Source organism: Micromys minutus (genome assembly GCF_963924665.1).
Source record: "Micromys minutus genome assembly, chromosome: 22".
NCBI lineage: Eukaryota > Metazoa > Chordata > Mammalia > Rodentia > Muridae > Micromys > Micromys minutus.
The window spans coordinates 7,101,430-7,128,150 of record NC_137957.1 but is presented as its reverse complement, the minus strand read 5'-3'; the positions used below and the strand labels follow the sequence as shown (position 1 = coordinate 7,128,150).

The 26,721-nt window shown below is 45.2% G+C and overlaps 2 protein-coding genes across 2 annotated transcripts; both read left to right on the top strand.

Moving 5' to 3' along the window:
• Window positions 1-1,974: 1,974 nt before the first annotated feature.
• Window positions 1,975-7,304, top strand: LOC308435265 (retinol dehydrogenase 16-like; the record flags this gene model as incomplete). The annotated part of the gene is made up of 4 exons (XM_080935939.1): window positions 1,975-2,287; window positions 4,461-4,719; window positions 6,200-6,363; window positions 6,838-7,304. 4 exons carry the CDS (start codon window positions 1,975-1,977, stop codon window positions 7,053-7,055), a joined length of 954 nt encoding a protein of 317 aa, XP_080792065.1. The 3' UTR covers window positions 7,056-7,304.
• A 3,825-nt stretch (window positions 7,305-11,129) lies between these two features.
• Window positions 11,130-23,286, top strand: LOC308434851 (retinol dehydrogenase 16; the record flags this gene model as incomplete). The annotated part of the gene is made up of 4 exons (XM_080935302.1): window positions 11,130-11,442; window positions 20,714-20,972; window positions 22,450-22,613; window positions 23,069-23,286. 4 exons carry the CDS (start codon window positions 11,130-11,132, stop codon window positions 23,284-23,286), a joined length of 954 nt encoding a protein of 317 aa, XP_080791428.1.
• Window positions 23,287-26,721: the final 3,435 nt, after the last annotated feature.

Genomic DNA, 26,721 nt, shown 5'->3' with positions numbered 1-26,721 from the left:
TGTGTATTAGCTCCTTCTGTGATATTGTGACCAAAATATCTGGCACATACACTTTAGGGGAGAAAGTTTATTTTGACTCACCGTTACAGGGCACTCAGTTTGTTGGTGTGGGGAAACCACAGCAGAGCCACCGTTCCTTGTCCTTTACCTTGTGGGATACCAGGAAGCAAGAGGGACTAGGTCCAGAATAGAGGGTGGGAGTTATAACCTACAAATGCTACCACACCTAGTGACCATCTTTCCCCTGCCAGTCTCATCTCCTAAAAACTCCTTAGCTTCCTCAGCCGGTATTTAGAACAAGAGCTCAGATGGAGACATTCTAGGTTCAAACCATTAGAGTGAGTTTTGAACTGGGAGATTGTGGTAGTTAAACTCTAGTATGGCAGGGCTTAGAATCACTGAGGGGATAAACTTCCTGGTGTGTTTGTGAGGACATTTCAATAGAGTGGTAGCACCACCCTGTAACTGGAGTCTTGAACCAAATACAAAAATGAGAGGGCAGCTATACCCTTGGCATTCAGTCCTCTCTGCTTCCTGAAGAACAATATGGCCAGCCATATCCTGCTTTTGCTGTCATGGTGGATAGCATCCTCAAATTCTAAGCGTATCTCATCCACCCTCAAAGCCACAAGAACAGCTGGATCCCTGTGGATTATGTGTCAGAAAGAGGGTTGGTACCCAAGTGTCTTCACTCTAGCTGAGAGGGATTTGGAACCAGAACCAGTGCCAGGCAGGTCCCTGGCGCAGCACCCTATGGCAAACCTCAACATGGTGCTTGAAGCATTTGTTAATTTACATTTTTCCTGGGAAACAGTGTAGAAAAAATTGGCTCGATCTTAATCTGAAGCAGTCATGATTCTTAGAGCTCAGTATGGCTCAGTCATGTTTAGCTAAGCCCGTGCAGTTGGGGAAGGGCTTATCCAAATCATTCTCTTCTCTGCCAGTAGTTCTGGGAGTTTAATTCATGTCCATTCCCAGAACCCATCTCTTTCCCTTCCTGCTTTATGTCCTGTGCAGTTCTTTGCCAACTTGACACAAGCTGGAGTTATCTGGATTGAGGAACCACACCTGAGAAAATGCTACCGTCAGATTGGCTGTAAGGTACTTTCTTGGCTAGTGACTGAAATGGGAGGGCCCAGCTCACTGCAGGTTGTACCACCCATGGCTGTTGGAGTACGAAAGCAGGCTGTGTAAGCTATGAAAAGCAAGCCAATCAAAGGTGTTCTTCCACAGCCTCTGTTTCAGTGTCTGCCTCCAGGTTTCTTCATGACAGACCATAAATAGAATTAAATACACACTTCCCTCCACACGAGCTGCATTGGCCATTGTGCTTATCACAGCAATAGGAAGCAAACCAGGACGGATTATCTTTGAGGTCAGATGCCACGTTTGGTGACCTTCATTCCCCAATCCCAGAAAAATATTACTCTGGAAAGGCAACTAATGCCTTCTTGGTCTCTCTTGTGGCCTTTCCTGCAAGGGGTGACAGAGATTTAGTCTGCTGAGGAAATGAGTGTTGAGAAACGTTGTAAATTTGTCTAGAGTCCAAGGTTACATTTGCAATAGTGTTCTACCCATGTTCAGATGGGGCCATGGGCACACGGAGAGTTTGAGCCTGGATCTGGACGGATGTGGGGCATGAGTCATTACGCTTAGCTGGATCTCATGTGCTTAAGAGGGCAGAAAAGAATGGGCCAATTAGAGAAGCGCCTTTTTTTTTTCTCTTAAAGTGGGAGGTACCCAAGGGTATTTGCTTATCAGCATGGAAAATCAACCTGAGGACTGGAAAAGTGGAGCAGGATTAGAAAAATAATAGAAGAAAATAAAGTTCTAGAGAGAGACATTCATAGAGGAACAACAGTCATACTTGCCAGAAGCCTGTAGGCTACGCTGCCTACCAGTCTTTTACATTCCTACTTCTCTCATCTGAAGGCAGGGCAGGCTCATTTTCTCCTGAAAGCAGCTGTGTAAACCATGTGGCTCTACCTGGTGGCACTGGTGGGCCTGTGGAACCTCCTGCGCTGGTTCAGGGAGAGGCAGGTGGTGAGCCATCTCCAAGACAAGTATGTCTTCATCACAGGCTGTGACTCTGGCTTTGGGAACCTGCTGGCCAGACAGCTGGACAGGAGAGGCATGAGGGTGCTGGCTGCATGTCTGACTGAGAAGGGAGCCGAGCAGCTGAGGAGCAAGACATCTGACAGGCTGGAGACAGTGATCCTTGATGTCACCAAGACAGAGAGTATTGTGGCAGCCACTCAGTGGGTGAAGGAGCGTGTTGGGAACAGAGGTACCGTTGACATTCCTGTCTGTGTTGTTGGTTTGTCTCCCTGTTTGAAGGACACCTCCCCAGCTTCTTCCCTGGCCAGATTCCTAATGGGGTTTGGGGGGGCTAACCCAGCACACCACCTGAACCCTCTCTCTCTCCAGCCCTACCTCCTGTCTCCCAAGAGCTCTGGTCTTGGTAGGAAGGTGCCCTGGTGAGGACTCACCCTCTCACACCTCTGTCTGTGCCCTGCCATCTTTTCTATGTGGAGAATCTAAATGTCTGGAAACTGAGTGTCAGAATAGAGCAGGGCAGAGGATGGGACTCGGCCCTGGGCTGTGTTCACAGAACATCTGGAGCCACGCTGGGGTGGGTCTCCTGAGTCAGCCCTGTACCTGCTCTTACCTGTCAGCTGTGTCCTCTGGGAAGAGAGACAAGACTGTTCTGTGTACAGAGCAGGCCAGACCAGCTTAGGGACCGACGTGGGAGACTAAATACTAGGAAGTGGGCTGCTCCTCTTTGAATATTTTAGTAGTAGGGGGAAAGAGAGTGGTTTAAAGAAGTCTAAGAATAAATTGAAAACATGGTCACTGTTTAAAATACTAGAGGAGGAAAGAGCAGTTAACCTGCAATTCATGGTCTGTAATTCATCACCCAGTGATAAAGACTAGTTACAGTTTAAAAATGGACACATTCTTTTCACTTTAAAAGGTGAGGGTTTTTTTTTTTTTTTTGCCACTTCAATAACATTTCTTTGAATGTTAATATTTAATGAAATAGAAAATTCTAACTTTTAACAAATCCCCACTAATTTAACCTTGGAGTCAGAAGCTTTGATTGTTTGGGACATTTATGTTTACTTTTTTTTTTTTTTTTTTGGTAAGACAGATTTTATCTTTATAGCCCAGGCTGTCCTGGAACTCACTATGTAGACCAGGTTGGCTCAAACTCCATAGTCTACCTGCTTCTGCCTGTGTGCGCCATTACTGCCAGCCATGAGGCAGACTCTCCATACAGAGTTGGCCTTGAACTCATGATTTTTCTGCCTCAGCCCCCTTTGTATGGGGATTGCAGGTATGTGCCACCACCCCAGTTTGTTTCCTGTGTTTATGCTCATAAGCACTATTCTAGTAAGCAGTTTTAGAAAGCACGTTTTAGAATCCTAAGAGTAAAGTGTCTTGGTTAAGTGGTTTACATCTCTAAAAGGGGAAGGTCTGATTTTGGACTGATAGGGCCTATGGCTTTTGGGCAAATTTTTCAAAATTAACACCACAATTGCCATAAATCACTTAGCCCCCGGCTAACCCTGCACAGTGGTTAAAAGTGAAGAAATGTTGCTGAGGGCCACAGGACTTACTGAGGAGCTGTAGCTTTAGCAACTCAACAGACACAAGTCTGTGTCTCATGGGTGAGTGGGAAGAAGAGGGCTCTGTTTTCTGAGGAGGAAGGGGAGGCTCTGCTGTAACATTGTCTACTCCTTCAGGTCAGCCTTGTCTTTTATAAGCATGTCACAGTTTCTCAGTATTGATGCTGGATGTGTCAAGGTGTGTGGGCCTGAAGACAGGTGGGGGCACTGTCTCCTTTGGTTTTGTGCCATTTTTTAACTTGTTTTTGAAAAGATCTCCCTCCTGTGATTCACAAATTTATCTGAGCTATTGGGCTAGTAGACTCCTGTTCTGGGATTACAAGCAACCACCACTCTCAGCTTTTAAGGTGATTTGTGAGCTCAAACTCAGGTCCTTAGGCTCGGGAGGCAAGCACTGTGCACAGTACGGCATAGCTCCAGACCCCTTCTCCTAAAAGCAGCAGTGTGTGACATGCTCAGAGAACTCTGAAGAAACAAAGGAAAGAATAAATATCTACAAGGATGGCATCAATCTGCAAAACACATTTTCATGGTCTCCAGATGAGCAGAGGTGACCATGTCTCCAAAATCTGTTCTTAAACTTAGAAAGGAAGAGAGGTCTGCTGGCTGATCCCCAGGCAGGATCTGGGCCACAAAGACTTAAAGAATGGAGGTATTCACGCTGTGATCCTGCAGTCTCTGGCATGAGTTCCCAGTCCTGGTGACACCATGCTCTTATTCCCTGCATCCTATTCTCCAGTACATGTGTCATGGTGGTCTTACCTTGTTGAATGTACATTTCATCCATAACTAAACCTGTGATGTGTGACTCTCTCTTTCCACTGTCCCCAGGACTCTGGGGCCTGGTCAACAACGCTGGCATCTCTACCCCCTCGTGTCCTAATGAGTGGTTGAACAAACAGGACTTTACACGTGTACTGGATGTGAACCTGTTGGGCATGATCGAGGTGACTCTGAGCCTGCTGCCCTTAGTGAGGAAGGCGAGGGGCCGTGTGGTCAACGTCTCCAGCGTCATGGGCCGAGTGTCTATTATTGGTGGTGGTTACTGCATCTCCAAGTATGGTGTAGAGGCCTTCTCAGACTCCCTCAGGTACTGGATAGGGAAAGGGTCTCTGAGGGTGTTTAGTTAATAACAGTCTTTAAGTCCCCATCACGGGGCTGGAGAGATGGCTCAGAAGTAAAGAGAGTTGGCTGCTCTTCCAGAGGTCCTGAGTTCAAGTCTCAGGGACCACATGGTGGCTGACAACCATCTGTGATGAAATCAATCTTAAGTATATATATATATATATATATATACATATATATATATATATATATATATATACATTTAATATATAAATATATTTATAAATAGAGCCTATCCTGGTTTGTGGACTCTCTTACCTTCTCTTTGTTGGAGGTGGGAAACATCTTCTCCTCTGTATAGTTGGAGCAGGAATGAGACATGAGGTCAGTTATTGTTTTTGTTTGTTTAAGACACAGTCTCACCATGGAATCTTGGCTGTCCAGAAATTCACTAGGTAGACCAGACTGGCCTTGAACTCATACAGATTCATCATACCTAGTGAGGTCAGTTAATAGTCTGGAGGCAGAGGCACAATTGGAATGGTTTTTGAGGTAGATTTGGACCTGAGGTAATTTGGGCAGAGTCTGGACCCTTAACCTTTAGTGATATTCAACTTGAGCAGTCCTTGAAGTAGGCTGCACATCTCTTTCAGTCCAGTAGGTACTTTCTAGACTCACAGAAGTCTACAGTCAACTCATTGTAGAAACACAAGGTTTTCCCCCTGACCTTAAAAACTCTGGCAACTGGGAACTTGAAAGTCCAGGGCAGAAGGGGACCGTGGCATCTTTTGGAGTGGTTATTCCCAGTTAATCACTGGTGAGAGAATAGTTATCAGACTTTTGGTCCTACAGGAAGGGTCCAAACAGGAACTTCGCAGCCTTGTTAGGAAGGCTGCTGTGAAAATCAATCCACCTGAGGCTCTGTGTGAACATTAACTGATAGAGCAAGCTGCTGGCCCCTACTTGACCAAAGACAGGAGGATGCCAAGCAGCTGAGTGCACGCAGGCTCGTAGGGAGTCTGAGGGCCACGGGCAAGGATGTATATTATGAACTTGTCAAGGCAGATGGAAGAGGTTGAGTCATTTGGGCCAGGTAACCCCTCATCTTCGGAGTGCAGGCTGACTATGATGTGAGGTTTGAGGAAGATGCCAAAAGGAACCAGCAGGGAGCTGGCCTGTGAGGCTCCTGGGATGGGCTTGGGGACGCTGTGAAACTAAGAGTAAGGTGGAGGTGACTTGGGCAAGGATGGAGACCCTTTACATGTGATGACCATTGAGAAGTCTTACCTGGAGTCTATCTTTAGGCCAGTGAGATACACCAGCCAAATACTCGTGTGAAATTAGAAGCACAGAGGAGATGCCTGAACCTCATCCTAAGCTTCCTCCCCATGTGCTGCACATCCCAGATGCTTACCACAGACTCCTGTTGGCATGCAGCTGTACTCTTACTGGGAGTTTTCTCACAGAAAGTCCTCTGAAACCCTGCACACCTGTCTGTCTTGCAGGAGGGAGCTCTCCTATTTTGGGGTGAAGGTGGCGATCATAGAGCCTGGAGGCTTCAAGACTTGTATGACAAGTAGTGACAATCTATCACTAAACACCAAGATGACCTGGGACAAAGCCAGCTCAGAAGTAAAAAATATCTACGGCGAGAAGTTTTTATTATCCTGTGAGTGGATTTTGGGGAGCACAGCCAACTTGAGTCTAGAATTCTGAATCCACGGTCAGTGTTGGCAGCAGTCTTCCTCGGGGGTGAGGCACGTGTAGCCTTCCTTCTGATAGCAGGCGGCACCACACCACACGAAGGAGTCCTGGCTACTTGACATGAGGCTATGGTTCACGTGAACCCCTCATGACAACAGATCCAGGAATCAGTGTTTTCTATGAGCTTGGGTCCCCCTCCCCAACTGTTGGGGAGACGACATATTGATCCAAAAAGAAACATGGGAGGTTCATTATTTATGGTTCTTCCTAGAAGGTTGGCTGTGGTCCTTCTGAGGAACTGGTTCAGGCGAGGCTTGGGCATGGCTTTGGGGATTCGGGGACATGGATTCTCCCACATAGAGAGTAGAGTTCTCCTCTGTGCTGGTGACAGACAAGAGTGGTGGGATCTGAATGTCACCTGATTCCTCATTCTGCACAGATATGACATCGCTAAACATGCTGGACAACACCTGCAAATCTGACCTGTCTTCCGTGACCGACTGCATGGAGCACGCCCTGACTTCCTGTCACCCTCGCAGCCGGTACTCAGCTGGTTGGGATGCCAAGCTCTTCTACATCCCCATGAGCTACCTGCCCACCTTTCTTGTGGATGCTATTCTCTACTGGACTTCTCCAAAGCCTGAGAAAGCCCTGTGAAGTCTTTACCTATGTGCATTCTTGGAGAGATGTAGGTACAGTGTGAGGGAGGGTTTCTCAGTAGAAGGTAGGAATGCAGACAGAAGGAGGACATTACTCTGGGGTTCTTAGTCCACACTCTTCATCCCACTATTTCCCTGTGATACTAATCAAGACTGATGTTGACCAAAGAAATAGCCAAAGAAATCTGCCACGGTGTTCACATACAAACCTGCTGGTTGTTGCCCAGGCTCTGAGGATCTTAGCCAACCGTGAGGATCCACACAAATGAGGAGGTTGGGCACAGCTTGTGCCAAGCACTGCCCTGTGTCCTCCTGTGCAGGAAATGCACAAGCCGTGCCTAGTTTTCACCCCTATGCTGCATGGAAGTGTTGGTGCTCTAAAGTCACCTGTGCCCATGGTCTGGAGTTTGCTAGGACTCACTAACAATGCCAGCACTCCTGCCATGGATTCAGGTCGGCCCCATGCACGAGGTTCAGTCCCTGGTGGTGAGAATCCAGCAGAGGATGGAGACACCATTTTTAAAATTTATTTTGAAATCATGGAATTTTTTTGGACTCTTTAATTTTAGACCAAACTATGAAGTGATCTCCGCTGCCCTGTGATTTAAACTTTCGAGGTTCGGATCACAGGGGTCGGGGGATGTCCTGAGATCTGTTTGTAGAGGCCAGCAGGCTTATTCTTGGCTGCCTCAGCCCTTCCAGCCACTGCGGTGGGAACAAGTACTCACCATTCAAAACTGAACAACAAATGAGCCCGAAGACTGTGCACAAGTCCGTGAACAGGATTTTCCTGTAGCCTTCAGGTTCACCAATCTCTTCCCTGCAGATTCACGAAGTAACCAGCCCTCTCTACAGATTCACTGACTATATCTTTCCTGAAGACTCAGTAAGTAGCCTTATCTTTCCTGCAGGCTTTCTAAGTGACCATGCCTTCTCTGAAGACCCACTATGAAACAGTTCCTTCATATAAGACTCACTAAGTGACCATCATGTCAAAGCTCTTCTTATTTTCCATCTGTCCTTGTCACATGCCACTTCTCATGTTCTTCCCTCTGTCCCACTGCCATCTCTTCCAGCAGGGTGTAGAGAGTGCTTTCCTCAACACTGGTCTTTCATCTTATGGACAACATCTGCAAAGAGCAACAAGGGTCTGGAACTTGCTGTGGCCTGTGACACCTGGCTCTTCCTGCTGCCAGGCTGGTGAATCTCAAGAGTAGGCTGAGCAGAGAAACGTGTGTGGAAGAGACAGAGAACCCTGAGCTCAGTGCAGATTTGCCCTGCGGAGGGGTTAACATAGTTGCTCGACAGCTCTTCTCAGAGTAGAAATATGGAGGCCGACGAGCCACAGAAGAACCTTGTACATGAACAATAATTTTTGGTTTAATGAAAATAGAAATTCCTCTGCCCTATCAGGTGCCTGTTCTTTCATTATACTCAGGGTATTTTTCAAGGTTTGTTTGAGGACCTTTGAATGTATGTGCACGTTCTTGTGTGCCATGTGTGTGGGAGTACCTTGAGAGATGAGGAGGAAGAGGATGGCCATTGGTTATAAGAAGTTCTCAGCTGTACAATATGGGTGACAGGAAATGAATTTGTGCTTTCCATAAGAGCAAGAAGTGCTCTTAACCGGTGACAGGTTTCTCCAAACCCTGTATTTATATTTTAGTTTTTTAAAATCTATTTTGCGAGATGACTCACTATGTAACAGGTTTTCTGTGACCTCATCACCTCTAGCCCTGCTAACTTCATCATTACCCAAATCACACTGTAGAAACCCAACAGCATCTCTGCAGGTTGTAGACTGTGAGGAGGCTGGTCAGGACACTGGACCCACCTCAGTCCTCTCTGAGCATCACAATGGTTCCACAGGGGAAGGAACAGCACCGAGGCCACATCATAAGCATGGGCAGAGCCTCAAGAACACCAGGATGAGACTGAACAGCATGTACACAGCAGGAAGTGCCATGTAGAGTGGTCCAAGGCTGCATGACACATGCCTGCAGGAGGCCCCTTTCCTCCTCACCCAGGTTTCTTCATTGGGAGAAGACACAGTGTACTCAGAGGGACACAGAGGGACTCTGGCTGCCACAAGAGGCTGTCTCACTCATCCAAGCACGAGGGCTGCACTGTACACACCCAAGTCCCATTCCAAAAATCCTAGATCCTCAACCAATAGAACACAATAGACTTTCATTTCTGGTTCTCAGTTAAGACTGAGTAGGAGCTTCATGAGGTGACATTTAGAAACTTGACAGTATGTTTGTTCTGACCTTTCCAGCAGTGGCTCTAGGTTCCACCTCTCCTCTTTTGCATGAAGAAGAAAGGGTGGGTTGGGTGGGATGCACTGTTTTTTTTTTTTTTTTTTTTTTTGAGGGGTAAAGTACGTCCTACTGGGTTGAACTGGACTCCTGATCCCAGGAGATTGCTCAATTCCTATCACACAAACAGGATCAGGTCTGGAATGAGATCAGGTCACTCCCCCCAGGACAGGAAAGAGGAGGAGCTGGACACTGTCATTTGGCTCCTGCCTGAATCTCAGGAGGATGGATGGACTGAGGGAATCTTCACGAAACAATGAGGCTTTCTCTTCAGTCCTGTGCCTCCTGCAACAGAATCACATCCACTTTCCTATTCTCTCTGACTTTATCCAGAAACTCCGGGGCTAGATCTAGATCCTGCTGTGTTCCAGAAGACCTTGTTCCAACCAGAGTGCCCATTACTGTCCGGTTTGATATGGAAAGTGCTGTAGGAGAGAGAGTTGGGAAATCACCATAGAAGGACAACTCCAGAGAACTCACAGTTGAGGGGATACAAGATAAAAGAGTGACAATATCTGCACAGACTTTGGTCAAGAAAGCCTAGCACTACATTTCACAAGATGCAATTCAGAGCTAGGATTATGACGACCTGTTGAGCACTAACAGCCACATGAGGAATGTCCTAGTGTCTTCTGAAGCAGCAGGAGGAGGGACAGTAGTGGAGTCAGGAGGACAAGGGACAGCAGCAATGAGTCCTATAGGATAAGTCAGGCACAGAGGAGAAGGAAGAGTGTCAGCTTTAGATACACCATTCTCAGATATACCTCACTGATAACCAAGCCCAGGTCTTCAGGCAGAGCTGTAATCTATCCTGGACACTTGCTGATAAAAACCTGGTTCTTGAGAACATAAAGCCAGTATAATTCATTACAGGTTGGGACAGAAAGTAGTGGAAGTGTCAGGTGAGGGAAATGTGACATCATTTTCAAAAGAAGGCACCAGGTTTATTCTGAGCAGGAATTCCCCAGAGTCAGGAGGTAGATACAAAGTTCCACACACTAGAGCAAGGTTCAGAGCAAGGCTTGTTGGGAAATTAAACAAGAAATTCTGGCTCAGGTGAGAGGGGAGCAGACATGGAGGTATCAACTGAAGAAATCCCTGCTCAAGTTGGCTTGAATCCAGGAAGCCAGCAGAAGGGCCACTGGAGAGAGGAAATTCATTTCCTCACACATCAGCTCAGTGAGTCATGATGTGTCCAGGGTCCCAGTCCCATCACATTGTGTCCCTTTGAGGTCAGCCTTCCATGTTTGGGGCTGGCCCTACTATATTCCCAGGAGCTGCTGTGTTAGGAGGGCACAGGCTCTCCTTGTCCGCTCCTGGAAGTTGTCCTGAGTCCAAGTGCAGGTTACAAACTGTTTTTCATTATGTTTTGTCATACAAATGTCCTGGTTTGTGTCTCCAGAAAATCTAGAGACAAAAGGTGAGGCTGGAACTAGACCATGAGACATGTGTAATGAAACACACATGTATTCCCACAGGAGTTCAGGAAAAAAAGATCATAAGAATAGAATTGTGTTATTTGATAGTCAGTGGTGTTTTCCTTGGCAGTGAGATATGGGTAGCCAAGGGCCATTACATCTCTGCGATTGAAAAGCAGGCCAAAGACCAGAGAACTGAGGTATTAATAATTAAAAGGAATGCAGAGGATTGCATGACAGAAGGCCAGAATTCATTCTCGATGCCAACACCTTCCTGTGTGAGCAACTGACAGGCTCATTTTAACTCAGATTCTCTCTAATTGTCTTCTCGGAACCATGTGGCTCTACCTGGTGGCACTGGTGGGCCTGTGGACCCTCCTGCGCTGGTTCAGGGAGAGGCAGATGGTGAGCCATCTCCAAGACAAGTATGTCTTCATCACGGGATGTGACTCTGGCTTTGGGAACCTGCTGGCCAGACAGCTGGACAGGAGAGGCATGAGGGTGCTGGCTGCATGTCTGACTGAGAAGGGAGCTGAGCAGCTGAGGAGCAAGACATCTGACAGGCTGGAGACAGTGATCCTTGATGTCACCAAGACAGAGAGTATTGTGGCAGCCACTCAGTGGGTGAAGGAGCGTGTTGGGAACAGAGGTACCATTGACATTCCTGTCTGTGTTGTTGGTTCTCTCTCTCTCTCTCTCTCTCTCTCTCTCTCTCTCTCTCTCTCTCTCTCTCTCTGTGTGTGTGTGTGTGTGTGTGTGTAAAGTCCTGTGTAGTCCTGTAAATACTCCTGGTGATGATCAGTGTTGAGTTGGAGAAACTGCAGATTCTGCCCCTCTCCAGCACATCAGTCTGTCCTCTTCCCTCTACCCTGAATCCTCCAAGCTCTGTTTTCCAGATCAACTGGTGCCTTGGGAAGATTTCATGTGCAGCACTTCTCTGTCCTCTTTGTCTTTGTATGTATAAAGACTGGATGCTGAGTCCTAGGTTAGAGACTGTGAGCAGGTAGGAGAGTCCTGGGTCTCTGTGTGAAGCCCATGTGCATCTGCTTTCTCAGTCCCGGAACATGTTGTTACACGTTACATGTGCACCTTCACAGGGAGAGCCAAAGTCATTGCCAGGCTTACGTCCAATGTCAAGGGATGCCTTGGAATTTTACATACAAACACACACACGAACACACACACATTTGTCCTATCAATCTGTTTCACCCCTTGTCTCTCTCTAGAATTTATTTTATTATATAAAATTAAATCTATATAAATATAAAACAAAACGATTATAGTTCTAAACTCTAGACATGTCAAAGTACAATTAATGTACAGTTTCCTCTTCACTGGAGAACAACTAGTAACACCGTGACCTGTGTGCTTACTGTATGTGCTTTCTCTCCACATTACAAAGGTGAGCAATATTACCACTTAACATTTATTTCAATAATAATATTCAATGAATTAAACTAACTTGATCCTTAACAAAGTCCCAGCAATTTAGCGGGCTGTGGTGTTGGGTATTGTTTGGTTCCTATGTGTTCTCCTGCCTTGTGTGTTTGAGGCAGTGTCATGATGTGGAGCTGGTCACCATCTGATGAACCTGTTCCTCAGCTGCTTCCTGTTGGCTTCGCTGGCATGGGCCACCAAGCTTAGCTTGTTTTTTTATACTGACTGTCATAAGCACTGTCTTGTGAAACTGCTAGTGAACTCTGAGTCTGAAAGCATGTGTATTTTGGAATTCTAGAATTAGAATACTTGCTTTTCATATTTTTATTAAATTTTCATGCAAACATTTAGGTCATGTTCTCCCTTCCCCCAACTCCTCCCAGATCCTCCCCATGTCTCAGTCACTCAAGATGTTCTTTATCTCTCTTTCTGAAAAACAAAACAAAATAAAAAACTCCAAGGAAAATAACACAAATAAACAAATAAAAAATCATGTATAAACCATACAAACAAGAAACAAAAAAGCCAGCACAAAACAAGATGAAACACTGTAGGCTTTAGTTCCTCCCAAAATTTCTCATAGTTTATTTTGTGAAGATTTTGGTCTATTTGATTGACTTTTTAATAAAAGTGTTACCGTTTGCTTCTTACCCAGCCAGCTCAAATAACTGTGACTGTTCTAAGTTATTTATTTAACATGTTTAAAGGGCAGAATTGCTGAGCAATATTAATCCATTTCAATTCTCTTAGATACTCTGCCAAGCTTCCAAGCCTAAATTGCTTTTATTATTGTAGTTTGAGGCTTTCCCTGCTCTAGGTGCAGTCTTATGGTGTCTCCTAGACTCTCTGTAGATGGCTAATCCATAAACCCTTCTCCAGCTCCCTCCCCTGGCTGGGAGGAAGTCCAGCCATGATCTCTCCTTGCTCAGTCATTGGTTGTTAATTTCTCTTTATCGACACTTCAGGGAACAATTGGAAAGCTGGTGTTTACAGAAGATCATACCGGCATATTCTATGAATGATGATTATAAACAAGTATAGTGAACGCAGAAATCAGCATTTGAATCTTCTTACACATTGCAGAAAACGTCTTTCCTTGAACAGCAGTCATCAGTTACAGATAACTCCTTGCTTAGAGGTCAGACCATGAGTTACTCTCCCTTCTCAGGGCTGGGTCACTGTCTCCTTGAGCCTGTGCAGGTCTTACAAGTGCTGCCACGGTCTCTGTGAGTTCACAGGAGTCCTGTGTCTCTGGAAGACAGTCTCCATGGAATCCACACATCACTTCAGGCTTTAAAAGTTTCTGCCTCCTCCTCCTCATAGGTCTCTGAGACTTGAGAGGAGGGTGTGAAGAAGACATCATTTTTAGGACTGAGTGTGCCAGAATCTCCCACTCTGCTCCTTGTGCACTAGTGTGTGTCTGTATCAAGTCTGTCTATGGCAAGACACACTTTTCCTGATGGAGACTGATCAAGTCACTGACTGTGAGGATAGTTAGGAATATGCATTAAGAGTCTAGTTACTGTGTGTTCCCTTCGCAGAACAATAACATCCAGTTTTCCCATAGACCTGTGACTGACATAGTCCCAGGGTCATGGCCATTTTAGTAGTGTCATTATGGGTTTCATCTTAGAGAGCAGACCTTAAATCTAATGAAAAGTTCTTCGTTACCCTATGACGTTGGTGCCTATAATTCATTGTATATCTTAGGCAGGTCACTGTTGTAGATCACAGGGCTTGTGGTTTGGTAATAGTAATTACTGCTTTCTCCTCTGGGAGTGTACAGAGTATGTCCTGGCACCTTGAATGTTAATCCTTAGCAATGAAGGTTTTTATTGGGTACCAATTTGCCTTCTGTCAGTTGGATTACATCAGACACTAACATCTTTAGGTACTGTCTTAGGGTTTACTATTGTGAACGGACACCATGACCAAGTCACCTCTTAGAAAAACATTTAATTGTGGCCAGCTTACAAGTTCAGACATTCAGTATTATCAAGATGGGAGCGTGGTAGCATCCAGGCAGGCATGAGGTAGGAGGAGCTGAGGGTTCTACATCTTGATCTGAAGGCAAACAAAAGAAGACTGGATTCCATGGGGATAGAATGAGGGTCTTAAATCCTATGCCCACAGTGACACACTTCTTCCAATAAGGCCACACCCACTGCAGCAAGTCCACACCTCCGTATACTGTCACAGCCTGGGTCAAGCACATCAAAGCAGCACATTAGACCTCCTGGCCTCCATGGGCTTGTATGAAAACATGAGTCTGTGGAGGGCATAGCTAAACATAGGATAATGCAAAACACATTCATTGCAACTTAAAAAGTCCCCATGATCTACAACAGCGTCAATACTGTTAAATGTCCAAAGTTCAAAGTGTCTTCTGAGATACATTCTGTCTCTTAATTGTAGTCCTGGAGCTATACAGGAAACATCTGAACAAACTTCAGACTCTGTGTCTGTGTGATAATAAAGCTGTCTTCAGGTCTCCAACTTCTTCATTTTTTTTTTTTTTTTTTTATGGCAACAAACTTCTTCCTCATGGGTTGGTTCCACTAAATCTTAGAAACTTTTTTCATCACATATACTATGACTCTGGCATCGTGAACATTGTGGAGACTTCAAGACATCTTTAAAATTATAGCTCTTTGATCCAATGTCTGGTATCTACGTATGATCGTCTGGGCTCCTCTGAAGGGCTTGGTTCACATATGAATCACTGTCCTCTGTAGAACTCTAGGTTTTGGTTGTTTGACTCCACCCCACTGCTGCTGCTGTTCTTGGTGATCATCCTATGGTCCTGGCATCTGTACTATACTGGAATCTTTTCCTGCAACTTGGCTTCACCAATAGCTTCTCATAGGCTTTCTTCATGGCACCAAGCCTTGATTTCATTGCATGACCCCTTTAGTCCTGAGCCATCAACTGCAATTGAGGCTGTACCTTCACCAAAGGTCTTATCTGGCCTCTCACGGTGCCAAACCTCAGCAGCTCTCCATGACCCTTTTATACCTTAAAATCCTGTACCACCTGGGTGAACCTTATACATTACAAAGTCCAGCTACTGCATGAGGTACAACTTTGGCTATCTCTAGAACATACCTTCTTTGTGCTCTCAGAAAACACTTCTCAGAAGACTTCACCTCAGATATGCTGGCCTCTTTTTCATCACCATTAATTTCTTGGCTCAAGCTAACCAGTCTCAATTTTTCCAGTAGTACCTTATATTCTTGACTCTAAAGCCAGAGTCACATGGCCTAAGCTGCCGAGTTCTGTTGCTTGCTTTGACTGAAATATGGCCCCCTTATTCTATACCAGTTTTCTGTTTTCCAACTGCCTAATTTTCTACCCTTGGCTGTTATTGACTGGAATTAAAGACTTGTACTGCTTCACCTAGATTTAAATCTAGGCGATTTAAATCAAGGCCCCTGGTGGCCTTGAACGCATTGATCTGCTTGACACAGACTTCTGAAACCAAAGGCATGTACTACATTGCCTGGGACTAAGCTTTTTAATGGCCACTATTCCTCAAGATGCAGATCAAAAGCCTGTGTCCCTCATTTCTGGATTGTAGTACACTGCAGATTAAATATCAAAGTGAAAACATAACCAAGTAATAATGATAACAGCTACTCTGACATGACATTTCTCTGTTCAATGGCAAAGACACAAACAGTAAGCTTAATTGGGTGGGATCTTGCCATAAAGTCACCATTTTCTTATTCTGTTTCTCTCCCTGACTGGGTTCACCTTCGTTTCACTTCCTGCTATGCCTTTATTACTTGAACCATGTATTTCTTATTTTTATTTCTATGCTTCCTATGCTTGTTCAAAACACTCATCATGAGACTAAACCAGCACAAAGTCTCTTGTTTTGTTGAGATTTCCTTTCTCAATGCAAATAATATAAATCTCTTTACCTTTGCCTCAGCTAGACTCTACAGTCAAGGACAAAAAGTAACCACATTGAACACCAAAATATCACAAAAGCTGTGTCTTGGCCACATATTAAAATTGTTCTCCTATGAATCTTCTAAAGTCCGGCTTTCACCGTTCAAATCATCCCCAGTGTCCTAATCAGGGTTTCTAGTCCTGCACAAAATATCATGACCAAGAAGCAAGTTGGGGAGGAATGGGTTTATTCAGCTTACACTTCATCACCAGAGGATGTCAGGACTGGCACTCAAGCAGGTCAGGAAACAGGAACTGTTGCAGAGGCCATGGAGGGATGTTACTTACTGGCTTGCTTCCCCTGGCTTGCTCAGCTTTCTTTCTTATAGAACCAGGTCTACCAGTCCAAGGATGGCTCCACCCACAATGGGCTGGGCCTTTCCCCCTTGATCACTAGTTGAGAAAATGCCTTACAGCTGGATTTCATGAAGGCATTTCCCCAACTGAGGCTCCTTTCTCTGTGATTAACTCCAGCTTGTGTCAAGTTGACACAAAACCAGCCAGTATACCCAGCAACAAAGTCTTCCATATTCCTACAAAGATAGGCCTTTAAGCTCCACTTAAAACATTCCACTGCTTTCCAAATCTCAAGTCACAAAATTTACATTCTTCTAAATAACAGCACAGTCAGGCCTATGACAGCAATACCCCAGTCCTGGTACCAAATTATGTCTTAGTTAGGGTTACTGCTATGAGCGGTCACTATGACCAAGACAAGTCTTTGAAGGACAAGAATCAACTGGGGCTGGCTTACAGGGTCAGACATTCATTTCATCATCAAAGCAGGAGTATGGCTGCATCCAGGCAGGCATGATACAGGAGGATCTGAGATTTCTACATCTTGTCCCTATGGCAAACAGGAGAAGACTGGCTTTCAGTGAGGTCAGATCAGGTCTTAAAGCCAATGCTCAAGTGATATACTTCATCCACAAAGTCATACCTCCCTATAGTGCCACTCCCTGGGCCTGGCATATTCAAACAACTGCAAATGTATCATCTTACCATGAGGTGAGGAGAGCTGCTAGTAGCCTTGAGAATACCCTGTACTGGGGACTCGTGGGTGGTGGTTAGCGTTCTCTTGCCCAGGGAGTGGCACTGTTTTCATGTGTGGTCCTGCTGCGGTAGTTGTGTCACTATGGGCTTGGGCGTTAAAACACTCATCCTTGCAGCCTGTCTTCTCCTAGGTACCTTGTGCATAAGACGTGGTCCACCTGGATACAGCCATGAACTCTTGAAGCTGTAGTTAGCCCCAATTAAATGCTGTCTAACAGTTGATATAGTCATGGTATCTGTTCACAGCTCTAAAACCCTAAGACAGAGGGGTTGTTTTATGGATCTGTTTTAAGTACTAAGTGTGACTCATCCTAGCAGTAAAGGTTTCTTTCTTTTTTCCTTCCTTCCTTCCTTCCTTCCTTCCTTCCTTCCTTCCTTCCCTCCCTCCCTCCCTCCCTCCCTCCCTCCTTTCTTTCTTTCTTTCTTTCTTTCTTTCTTTCTTTCTTTCTTTCTTTCTTTCTTCCTTTCCTTTTTTCGTTCTTCCATTTTTTTTTTTTTTTTTGTGGTACATGATGTCTGCTTTGGGTCTCATGTCTACCATCATATGGTGACTCCCCTGAATTTCCTTTCATGTATATATTTTAAGAAGCTTCTATAGAAGTAGGTTTCTATATGGCTTTTCAGAACAAAACAAAATCTATCTCAGTTATAGATTATGCAGCTATAGAAGCATAAGACATGTGGTTGAGACAAGGATGCAGATGACTTATTGAGCCATTGTCTTGTTTTTCTATTTTTATTCATCATTCCATTCGTTCACATTTCAAATTACATCCCACTTTCTAGTTACCCCTCTACAAGTCCTCCACAACACAACTTCCTTCTCCTCTCTCCTGTTTGCTCCCCACACACCCACCCTCTCCTGACCACCACTCCTGCATCCCTCTATTCTGGGGCATCAAACCTCCACAGCACCAAGGGGCTCCTCTCCCACTGATCTCAGACAAGGCCTTTTTCTGTCACCTATGTCTCTGGAGCCATGGATTCCTTCCTGTACACTCCTTGGTTGGTGGTTTAGTTCCTGGGAGCACTGCGTGGTCTGGCCAGCCAATGTTGTTTTTCCTATGGGCTTGAAATCTTTTTTCCACTCCTCTATTCCTCTTGCCATCTCCCCCACCAGGGTCCCTGAGCTTCGTCTTATCGTGAGCTAAAGTTTTAAAATCAGGAAATGCCGAACTTAGTCTCAACCCACTAGTCTCCCATCCTTCTGTCCGGAAAGTGAGGATGTAGATGTGCTGTTTACTTGTAGTTTCAGAGTGGATCCTTGACAATCCATGACTTAATGGCCAAAAGGATGAGTGAGGGCCACCTGTGGGAGAGTGGCAAGAGAAGCCAGTGTGTTCAGGCTGACAGTGGAAATCTGTCCCATTAGTTATTATCCAAGTTTGTCTGTTGTGGTAAATATTAAGAGTCACAGGACAGCTTCTAGCTTGTCAGTACTCCACGCTGCTTCCTGGTACTCTCCTGCCAGGGCAGTGGCTCCCAATCTAGTTCCAGAACCAGAGAGCCATAATGAACTAATATTAATTCACCTCGGTTCATCATCTCTCCTGGATTTCTCTCTGCTAGCTGTGAACTCTGCTCACAGTCCAACAAACTAGACCAATTCAAAATTCCTGAAATTTGTAGTTTAACAATGGCTTTATCTCAGGTATGTCTATACCATAAACTCAGGACCAAATGATGTAATATAGTTTGCCCACCTACACAAGTCAAATCATCCTGTACAATTCTGTACCTTATAAAATTTCATAACAACCTGTATCTACACAGAGATGAATAGATCATCTGTGACTTCCTCCATGTTCCCTCCACCTCTTCCTTGCTCCTCCTCTCTCTTTATAAAACTTTGTTCCTGCCTACCCTTCCTTCTTGTCCAATGTCAGGCCTCATTTTATCTTGTGTCTGGCTTCTTTTAATTTCAACCACATTTGTCACCTCTCTTACCTGTCCCTGGGTGTCTTAGGTAGGGTGTTTCTACTTTTGCAACAACAGCAGCAACAACAACAAACCGTATCATTATCAAAAGCAAGTTGTTCTAGGAAAGGGTGTATTTAGGTTAAATTTCCACATCACCATTCCTCTCCTAAGGAAGTCAGAGCACTCACTCAAATTGGGAAGGAAGCTGGTATCAGGAGCTGATGCAGAGGCAATGGAGGGGTGGAGGCTGGAGCTGATACAGAGGTTACTGTTTACTGGATAATTCCCCATGGCCTGATTACCTTCTTTCTTATAGAACCCAGGACCAGCAGCCGGGGAATAGCCCCATCCACAATGGGCTGTGATCTCCATAGATGATCAATAATTGAGAAAATGACTCACAGCTGGATCTCATGGCAGCATTTCTTCAGCGGAGGCTCCTTCCTCTCTGATGACTGTAGCTCATGTCCAGTTGTAACAAAACCAGCCAATATTTTGGGTTTTGTAAGCATCTGAGGAGAATTGATCAGAATTGATTTTCATCAATATAAATGCTGATAAACAATGAAAGTTGATCATTATTAAGTTCAAGGCAGGATTAATCAGAGTGCAAAAAAACTACAGTTCTGTTTTGCAAATCTCCCACAAACATGTTTTCATTTGTAGGTTTCCCAACCACATTTCCTCCACATCAATTTTGTCTCTCTTTTTTTTCTCCTTTGTGTTTTCCTCTGTTCCCTCTCTCCCTCCCCATGACTATGCTTTCTTACTACTAATATAAGGAAATCTAAATCTTCCTCATTATTGCCTTTCTTGGCCATTTCATAGACACAGCATTAAACTGCTCAGAATAATGTGAAGATATAACTCTTCTTCAGAATTCTATCTCTATGAAAGCAATGCCATGACCATGGTAACTCATATAAATTAAACACTTAATTTGAGCGTGTATACATTTAGGTTTTAGGCCTTTATCAACATGATAGTAAGTGATTTTTTTTGGTAAGACTCATGGTACATAGAAGGAACTGAGAGTACCACGTCTGTATCCACAAGTAGTAAGAACAGCAAGACTCAGGCCACACCCACTTAAAAAGGTCACACCTCCTAATTCTCAAGCAGTGCCACTGTCTCAGGAACAAGAATTTCAATGATGAGCCTATGGCTTCCAATTCGATTCAGACAACCACAACAAGTAAGAGAATAAAATTTCTGCAAATGTGACTCAAATGATAAAACACACACATACTTTTATGGTCTCCACATTAAGAAAGGTGCACCATGTATCCACCATTTTTTCTTAAATTTACCAAGTCAGAGGGGACCTCTGGCTGATCCCCAGGCAGGAGCTGGGCCACAAAGTCTTAAAGAATGGAGGTATCCATGCCGTGAGCCTGCAGTCTCTGGCATGAGTTCCCAGCCCTGGTGATACCATGCTCTTATTCCCTGCATCCTATTCTCCAGTACACGTGTCATGGTGGTCTTACCTTGGTGAATGTACATTTCATCCATAACTAAACCTGTGATGTGTGACTCTCTCTTTCCACTGTCCCCAGGACTCTGGGGTCTGGTGAACAACGCTGGCATCTCCATCCCCTCTGGTCCCAATCAGTGGATGAACAAACAGGACTTTACACGTGTACTGGATGTGAACCTGTTGGGCATGATCGAGGTGACTCTGAGCCTGCTGCCCTTAGTGAGGAAGGCGAGGGGCCGTGTTGTCAACGTCTCCAGCGTCATGGGCCGAGTGTCTCTCTTTGGTGGTGGTTACTGCATCTCCAAGTATGGTGTAGAGGCCTTCTCAGACTCCCTCAGGTACTGCAAGTGAATGAGACCTTGAGGGGTGCTTTGGGAGGGTTTTCATTTATTCACATTGCCTTTGGGTATCTCTCACCTTCCCCTCACTGGTTCATTCACCGGGCAGCACTTTTCCAAGTCTCTAGAAGAGGCTGTGCGCATAATGACTGAGACATGAGGTAAGTTCTTTTTTTCCTGTTACAGAGGAGGGTAGGCTATAGGGGACATGGCTGGCATAGGATTGGACCTTTGACGTTTTTGGGTTAAGAACTCATTCCCTTGACCTCTATATGCTAAGCATGTTTTGAAATGAAGTGAATATCTCTTTCAATTCCACTGATACATATCAGGCCCCTGTAGAACCCAAAATCAGCATTCAAGAATAACATGTGCTTTAATCAGGACATAAGGACCATGCCAACTAAGGGAGTGAGAGAGGAGACAGAACAGAAATGTGAAGTCACTGTGGGGTTGCCATGCCAGTCAGCCGTGTTGACCATGATAGCCCTCAGGATTTGGGGAGAGTCCTGTAGCAGGATTAGACTGCATTAGAGAAAACATGGGAACCTAAAACGTGGAACCTGGATGTGTAGGTTGATTCTTTATGGAGAATGGACAGGTCAGGAATGAAGGAGGGTGTCACCAGGCGGGCAGAGGGAGACCTGTGGAAATTAGAGTGATCTGAATGCTATTTATTACATGATGTTGGCAACCCAATAGTTCTGACTTCATTAGCGGTTCACTGCTGTGAACAGACATATTGATAAAGGGAATAAGGGCAGCATTTAAATGGGGCTGTCTTATCTGTTCAGAGGTTCAGTCCCTTATCTTCAATGTGGTAGAATTGCAGCCTCCAGACATGCATGGTAGAGGAGGAGCTGATGTTTCTGCATATACCCCTGAAGGGTGCTAGCAGAATATTGGTTTCCAGTCAGCTAGGATGAGGGTCTTACCTCATACCTACAGTGACACAGCTACTCCAACAGGACCACACCTTCTAATACTGCCACTTTTTGGCCAGCATATACAAACCATCACACTTTTAAAGGGATTGTACCAGAGGAGGCTTTTGGGGCAAAGTACAGGGAGGCTGACAATGTGAGGGAGTTGGATGCAGGAGGTCACTCTTTGGAGACACCTGCAGTAAGAAAGTAGGAAATTGTGGGATAGATGTGGGGCAGATGTAGACTTACTAGTAAGATTGTGGTGACTTGTGCAAAGACAAGGATCCTTTGCATCTGCATTACATAGAGAAAGTTCTTTCATGGTGCCATATATCAGAATGTTCAGTTTAAGGCCAGTGAGCCACATACTAATGTGATATCCAACAGTACACATGTAATCATAAGATTTTTTTTTCTCATTTTCTGCACATTCCAGAACCAATGACTGTGATCTTTCCTCACCACATGCTCCTGTTGGCATGTTTCTGTGTTTGATTAAAATGTTCTCACTGAAAGTCCTGGGAAGTCCTTGACATCTGTCTGTCTTGCAGGAGGGAGCTCTCTTATTTTGGTGTGAAGGTGGCTATTATCGAGCCTGGCTTCTTCCAGACTGCTGTGACCAGTAGTGCCAGATTATCATCAAATGCCCAGATGCTGTGGGACCAGACCATCTCAGAAATTAGGGAGGTCTACGGAGAGAAATACCTGGCATCCCGTAAGTGAGCTGAGGACCAAAACAAAGTTCAGTTGTCAACCCTTAACCCCTGCTCATTTAGCCGTTTTAATTTCATGCTCCTTAACCTCAGAGAACACACCTTTAGACTCATTTCCTGGAGGTGGTGGTCAGTTTGTGTATAGGGTCAGAAAACCAGTTCCTGGTTTTCAGAACATTCTTTTCTGTTCTTTCTGATCCTCTCATGATCATTGGGTTGTAAATCAAGTCAGGAATGGAGGAGGTACAAGACCAGCATTTTCCAGGAGCTGAGATACAGGTGACTGAGTGCACAATTCTTCCTTGAAGATTGTTTGCAGTCCTGAGAAAATGGAACAGGCAAGGCTTGACTTCCATAGAGTGGATTCTTCCACATAGAGAATAGAAGATTCTATGCTGGTGACAGACAAGAGTGGTGGGAGCTGAATGTCACCTGGATCAATCTTCATTCTGCACAGATCTGACAAGGCTAAATGGATTGGACCAGAGGTGTAACAAGGACCTGTCTTTGGTGACCGACTGCATGGAGCACGCCCTGACTTCCTGTCACCCTCGCAGCCGGTACTCAGCTGGTTGGGATGCCAAGCTCTTCTACATCCCCATGAGCTACCTGCCCACCTTTCTTGTGGATGCTATTCTCTACTGGACTTCTCCAAAGCCTGAGGAAGCTCTCTGAATTCTTTACCTATGTGTATACTTGGAGAGATGTAGGTACAGTGTGAGGGAGGGTTCCTCAGTAGAAGGTAGGAATGCAGACAGAAGGAGGACATTACTCTGGGGTTCTTAGTCCACACTTTTCTTCCCACTAATTTTGCTGTGATACTAATCAAGACTGATGTTGACCAAAGAAATAGCCAAAGAAACCTGCCACGGTGTTCACATACAAACCTGCTGGTTGTTACCCAGGTTCTGAGGATCTTAGCTAACCGTGAGGATCCACACAAATGAGGAGGTTGGGCACAGCTTGTGCCAAGCACTGCCCTGTGTCCTCTTGTGCTGGAAATACACAAGCCATGTCTAGTTTACAGCCCTATGCAGCATGGATGATGCCCTGCTCTGAAGTCACTTGTGACCATGGTCTGAAGTTTGACAGGGGTCACTTATGCCCTCAATTCAGGTCAGCAGGCCCTGGGTGGGAGGTTCCAGCTCTGGTGGTGAGAATCCAACAGAGGATGGAGACACATTTTTTTTTAAAACAAATTTTAGTTTGAAATCATGGATTTTTGGACTCTTTATTTTCAGATCAAACTATGAGGTGAGTTCTGGACTTAAACTATGGCACTGCTGGCTAGTGAAGTTTAGATCACAGTTGCAAGGGGAGTGTCCTGAGAAGGTTTTAGTCAAATCAGAGGGCAGCAGGCTTATGCTCAGCTGTCCCAGCTCTTCTAGCCACTCAGTGTGGAACATCTGCCCAGTCAAGTTGCAACCACATCATATAAGACAGACGAGCGCACATGCAAGACCACGAGCAGAATTTACCTGCTTGTCTCGTTCACCACTCCCTGCACACCCAGTAAGTGTCCATATTTTTCCTGCAGACTCATGAAGTGACAATAACTTTTCTCCGCTCTCACAAAATGATTACTTCTTTTTTGCAGACTCACTAATTAACCATTTGTCTGTTCAGTCCATTGAGTGACCGTCCCTTCCGTCAGACTCAGTACTCACCCCCACTTTCTGCATCTTTTTCTGCGGATAAGTGAACATCCCTTTCTGCAAATTCCCTAATGGACCATAACTTTCCTGCAGAATTAGGAAGTTCCCATCTCTTCCTGCAGACCCAATTCATGATCATCAATTTCCTGTAGACTCTCTAAATGATCACACCTTCCCTGCAAACCCACCAAAATACTATTTCTTCTTATCATACTCAGTAATTGACCCTCACAACAAAGCCCTTCTGATATTCCACTTCTCATGTCCCTCTCTCTGTCCCACTGCCATCTCTTCCAGCATTGTGCAGAGTGTTTTTCTCAACACTGTCTTTCATCTTATGGACAACATCTGCAAAGAGCAACAAGGGTCTGGAACTTGCTGTGGCCTGTGACACCTGGCTCTTTCTGCTGCCAGGCTGGTGAATCTCAAGAGTAGACTGAGCAGAGAAATGTGTGTGGGAGAGACAGAGAACCCTGGGCTCAGTGCAGACTTACCCTGCGGAGGGGTTTCCATAGCTGCCTGGCTCCTCTTCTCAGAGTAGGAATATGGAGGCATAGGAGCCCCCGAGAAACTCATAAATAGACGATAATTTCTGTTTTAATGAAAATAGAAATTCCTCTATCATATCATGTGTCTGTCCATTCATTTTAATTGTGTGTGTGTGCTTTTGTATACCGTGTGTGAGAGTACCCTCAGCAGTGAGGAGGAAGATGAGGGCCACTGGTTACAAGAAGTTCTCAGTAGTACGATATGGGTTGAAGTAGTTGAATTTGGTTCTTCATAAGAGCAGAGGGCACTCTTTATGGATGACACATTTCTCCAAACCTGTATTTATATTTTACTTTTTATTTGTTTTTTGAGATGTCTCACCACATAACAGGTTTACCCTAATTTCTAGTTTTACTACCTTCATTATTACTGTAGCAACCCAACAGTGTCTCTACAAAATGTAGCCTGTGAGGAGGCTGGTCAGACAGTTGGACCCGTCATAGTCCTCTCTGAGCATCACACTGTCTCCAGAGGGGAGAGGGCAGCACCCAGGCCAGATCTACAGTCTAAGTATGGATAGAGGCTCAAGAGCATCAGGATGTGACTGAGCAATGCATAAGCAACAGGAAGTTTCCTGTAGAGTGACCCAAGGCTGCATGACACATCCATGGAGGAGCCTCCCTTCTCCTAACGCAGGCTTCTTCACTGGAAGAAGGTGCAGTGTACAGTGTACACAGAGGAACACTGGCTGTCACAAGAGTTCCGTCTCATTCACACATTCACGAGCAGTACATTTTACACAACCCAATGCCATGCCTCCCACCCCAGATCCTCAACCATTAAAACACACCGGCTGTCCTGTAGTTATCTGTATTTTAATGTTAATTCCACTTCTGCGATTCCAAAGGACACTTCCCTTGTTAATTAGTAAAATAAAGGAAAGCCAGTGTCTGGGCAGGGAGAGGGAGGTGGAGAGAGCTGAGAGGTCTGAGGAGGTCAGAGGACAGAGGGGGAAGGTCATGGCGACTTGGAGCTTCTCAAGGACCAGCTAGACCCAGGTGATATTGATTGGTGTAAAAAGCTATGAACATTAAGGATTTTACAGGTGTAATATCTCATATAGAAGGGCAGTTTGTGTCTTTATCTATTTGATGCAATCTTGTTGTGTAGAGGGTTTGTGGATTGAGAGTTGAATATATAAACTTGCATAAAAAGTTATCAGGCTGTAGAATTGTGTTTGTGGGATTTTGGGATACAGAAACACCCCAGGACAGAGGCAGAGAACAGGTGGTAGTAAACCAACAAGGGAAGGGAGTTGCTTGGACAAGTTGGGCCGTGGTTTTGCCTCAGATCAGGTGCCACACGGTATATGTGGCTCTGAATCAGGGTCGGGCCTGAGGAGTGAGAGCTTAGGGCTGGTAAAGAGGTAAACCAAACCATATTTTTAAATGGTTTACTGCAACAAGAACACAACACAATACAATGTCTGCTTCCCCAGTTAACAATGAGTAGGGGCTGTGTGTAGACAAGTTTAGAAACAGGTTTGACAGTATGTCTGTTCTGACCTTTCCAGCAGTGAGTCTAGGCTTCACCCCTCTGCTTCCTGGATGAAGGAGAAAGGGTGGGTTAAATAGAATACCCTGGCCTTTGCTGGAAAAAATGTTATCACCTGGGCAGAGCTGGACTCCTGATCCCAAGAGATGGCTCAGTTCCCGTCTATATCAGCCATCAGAGCAGCCCAGAGATCAGAAGCACTGCAGTGGTGGGCACTCAGCGTCAGGCCTGGAATGGGACCAGCCCACTCCTTCCAGGACAGGGAAGAGGAGCAGCTGGGCACTGTCATCTGGCTCCTGCCTGAATCTCAGGAGGGATGGGTGAACTGAAAGAACCTCTATCAGTCAGGGAGGTGTCTTGGAAGGACTTCAGCACTGTGGTTCCCAGATAAGAATCATATCGAATTTCTTAT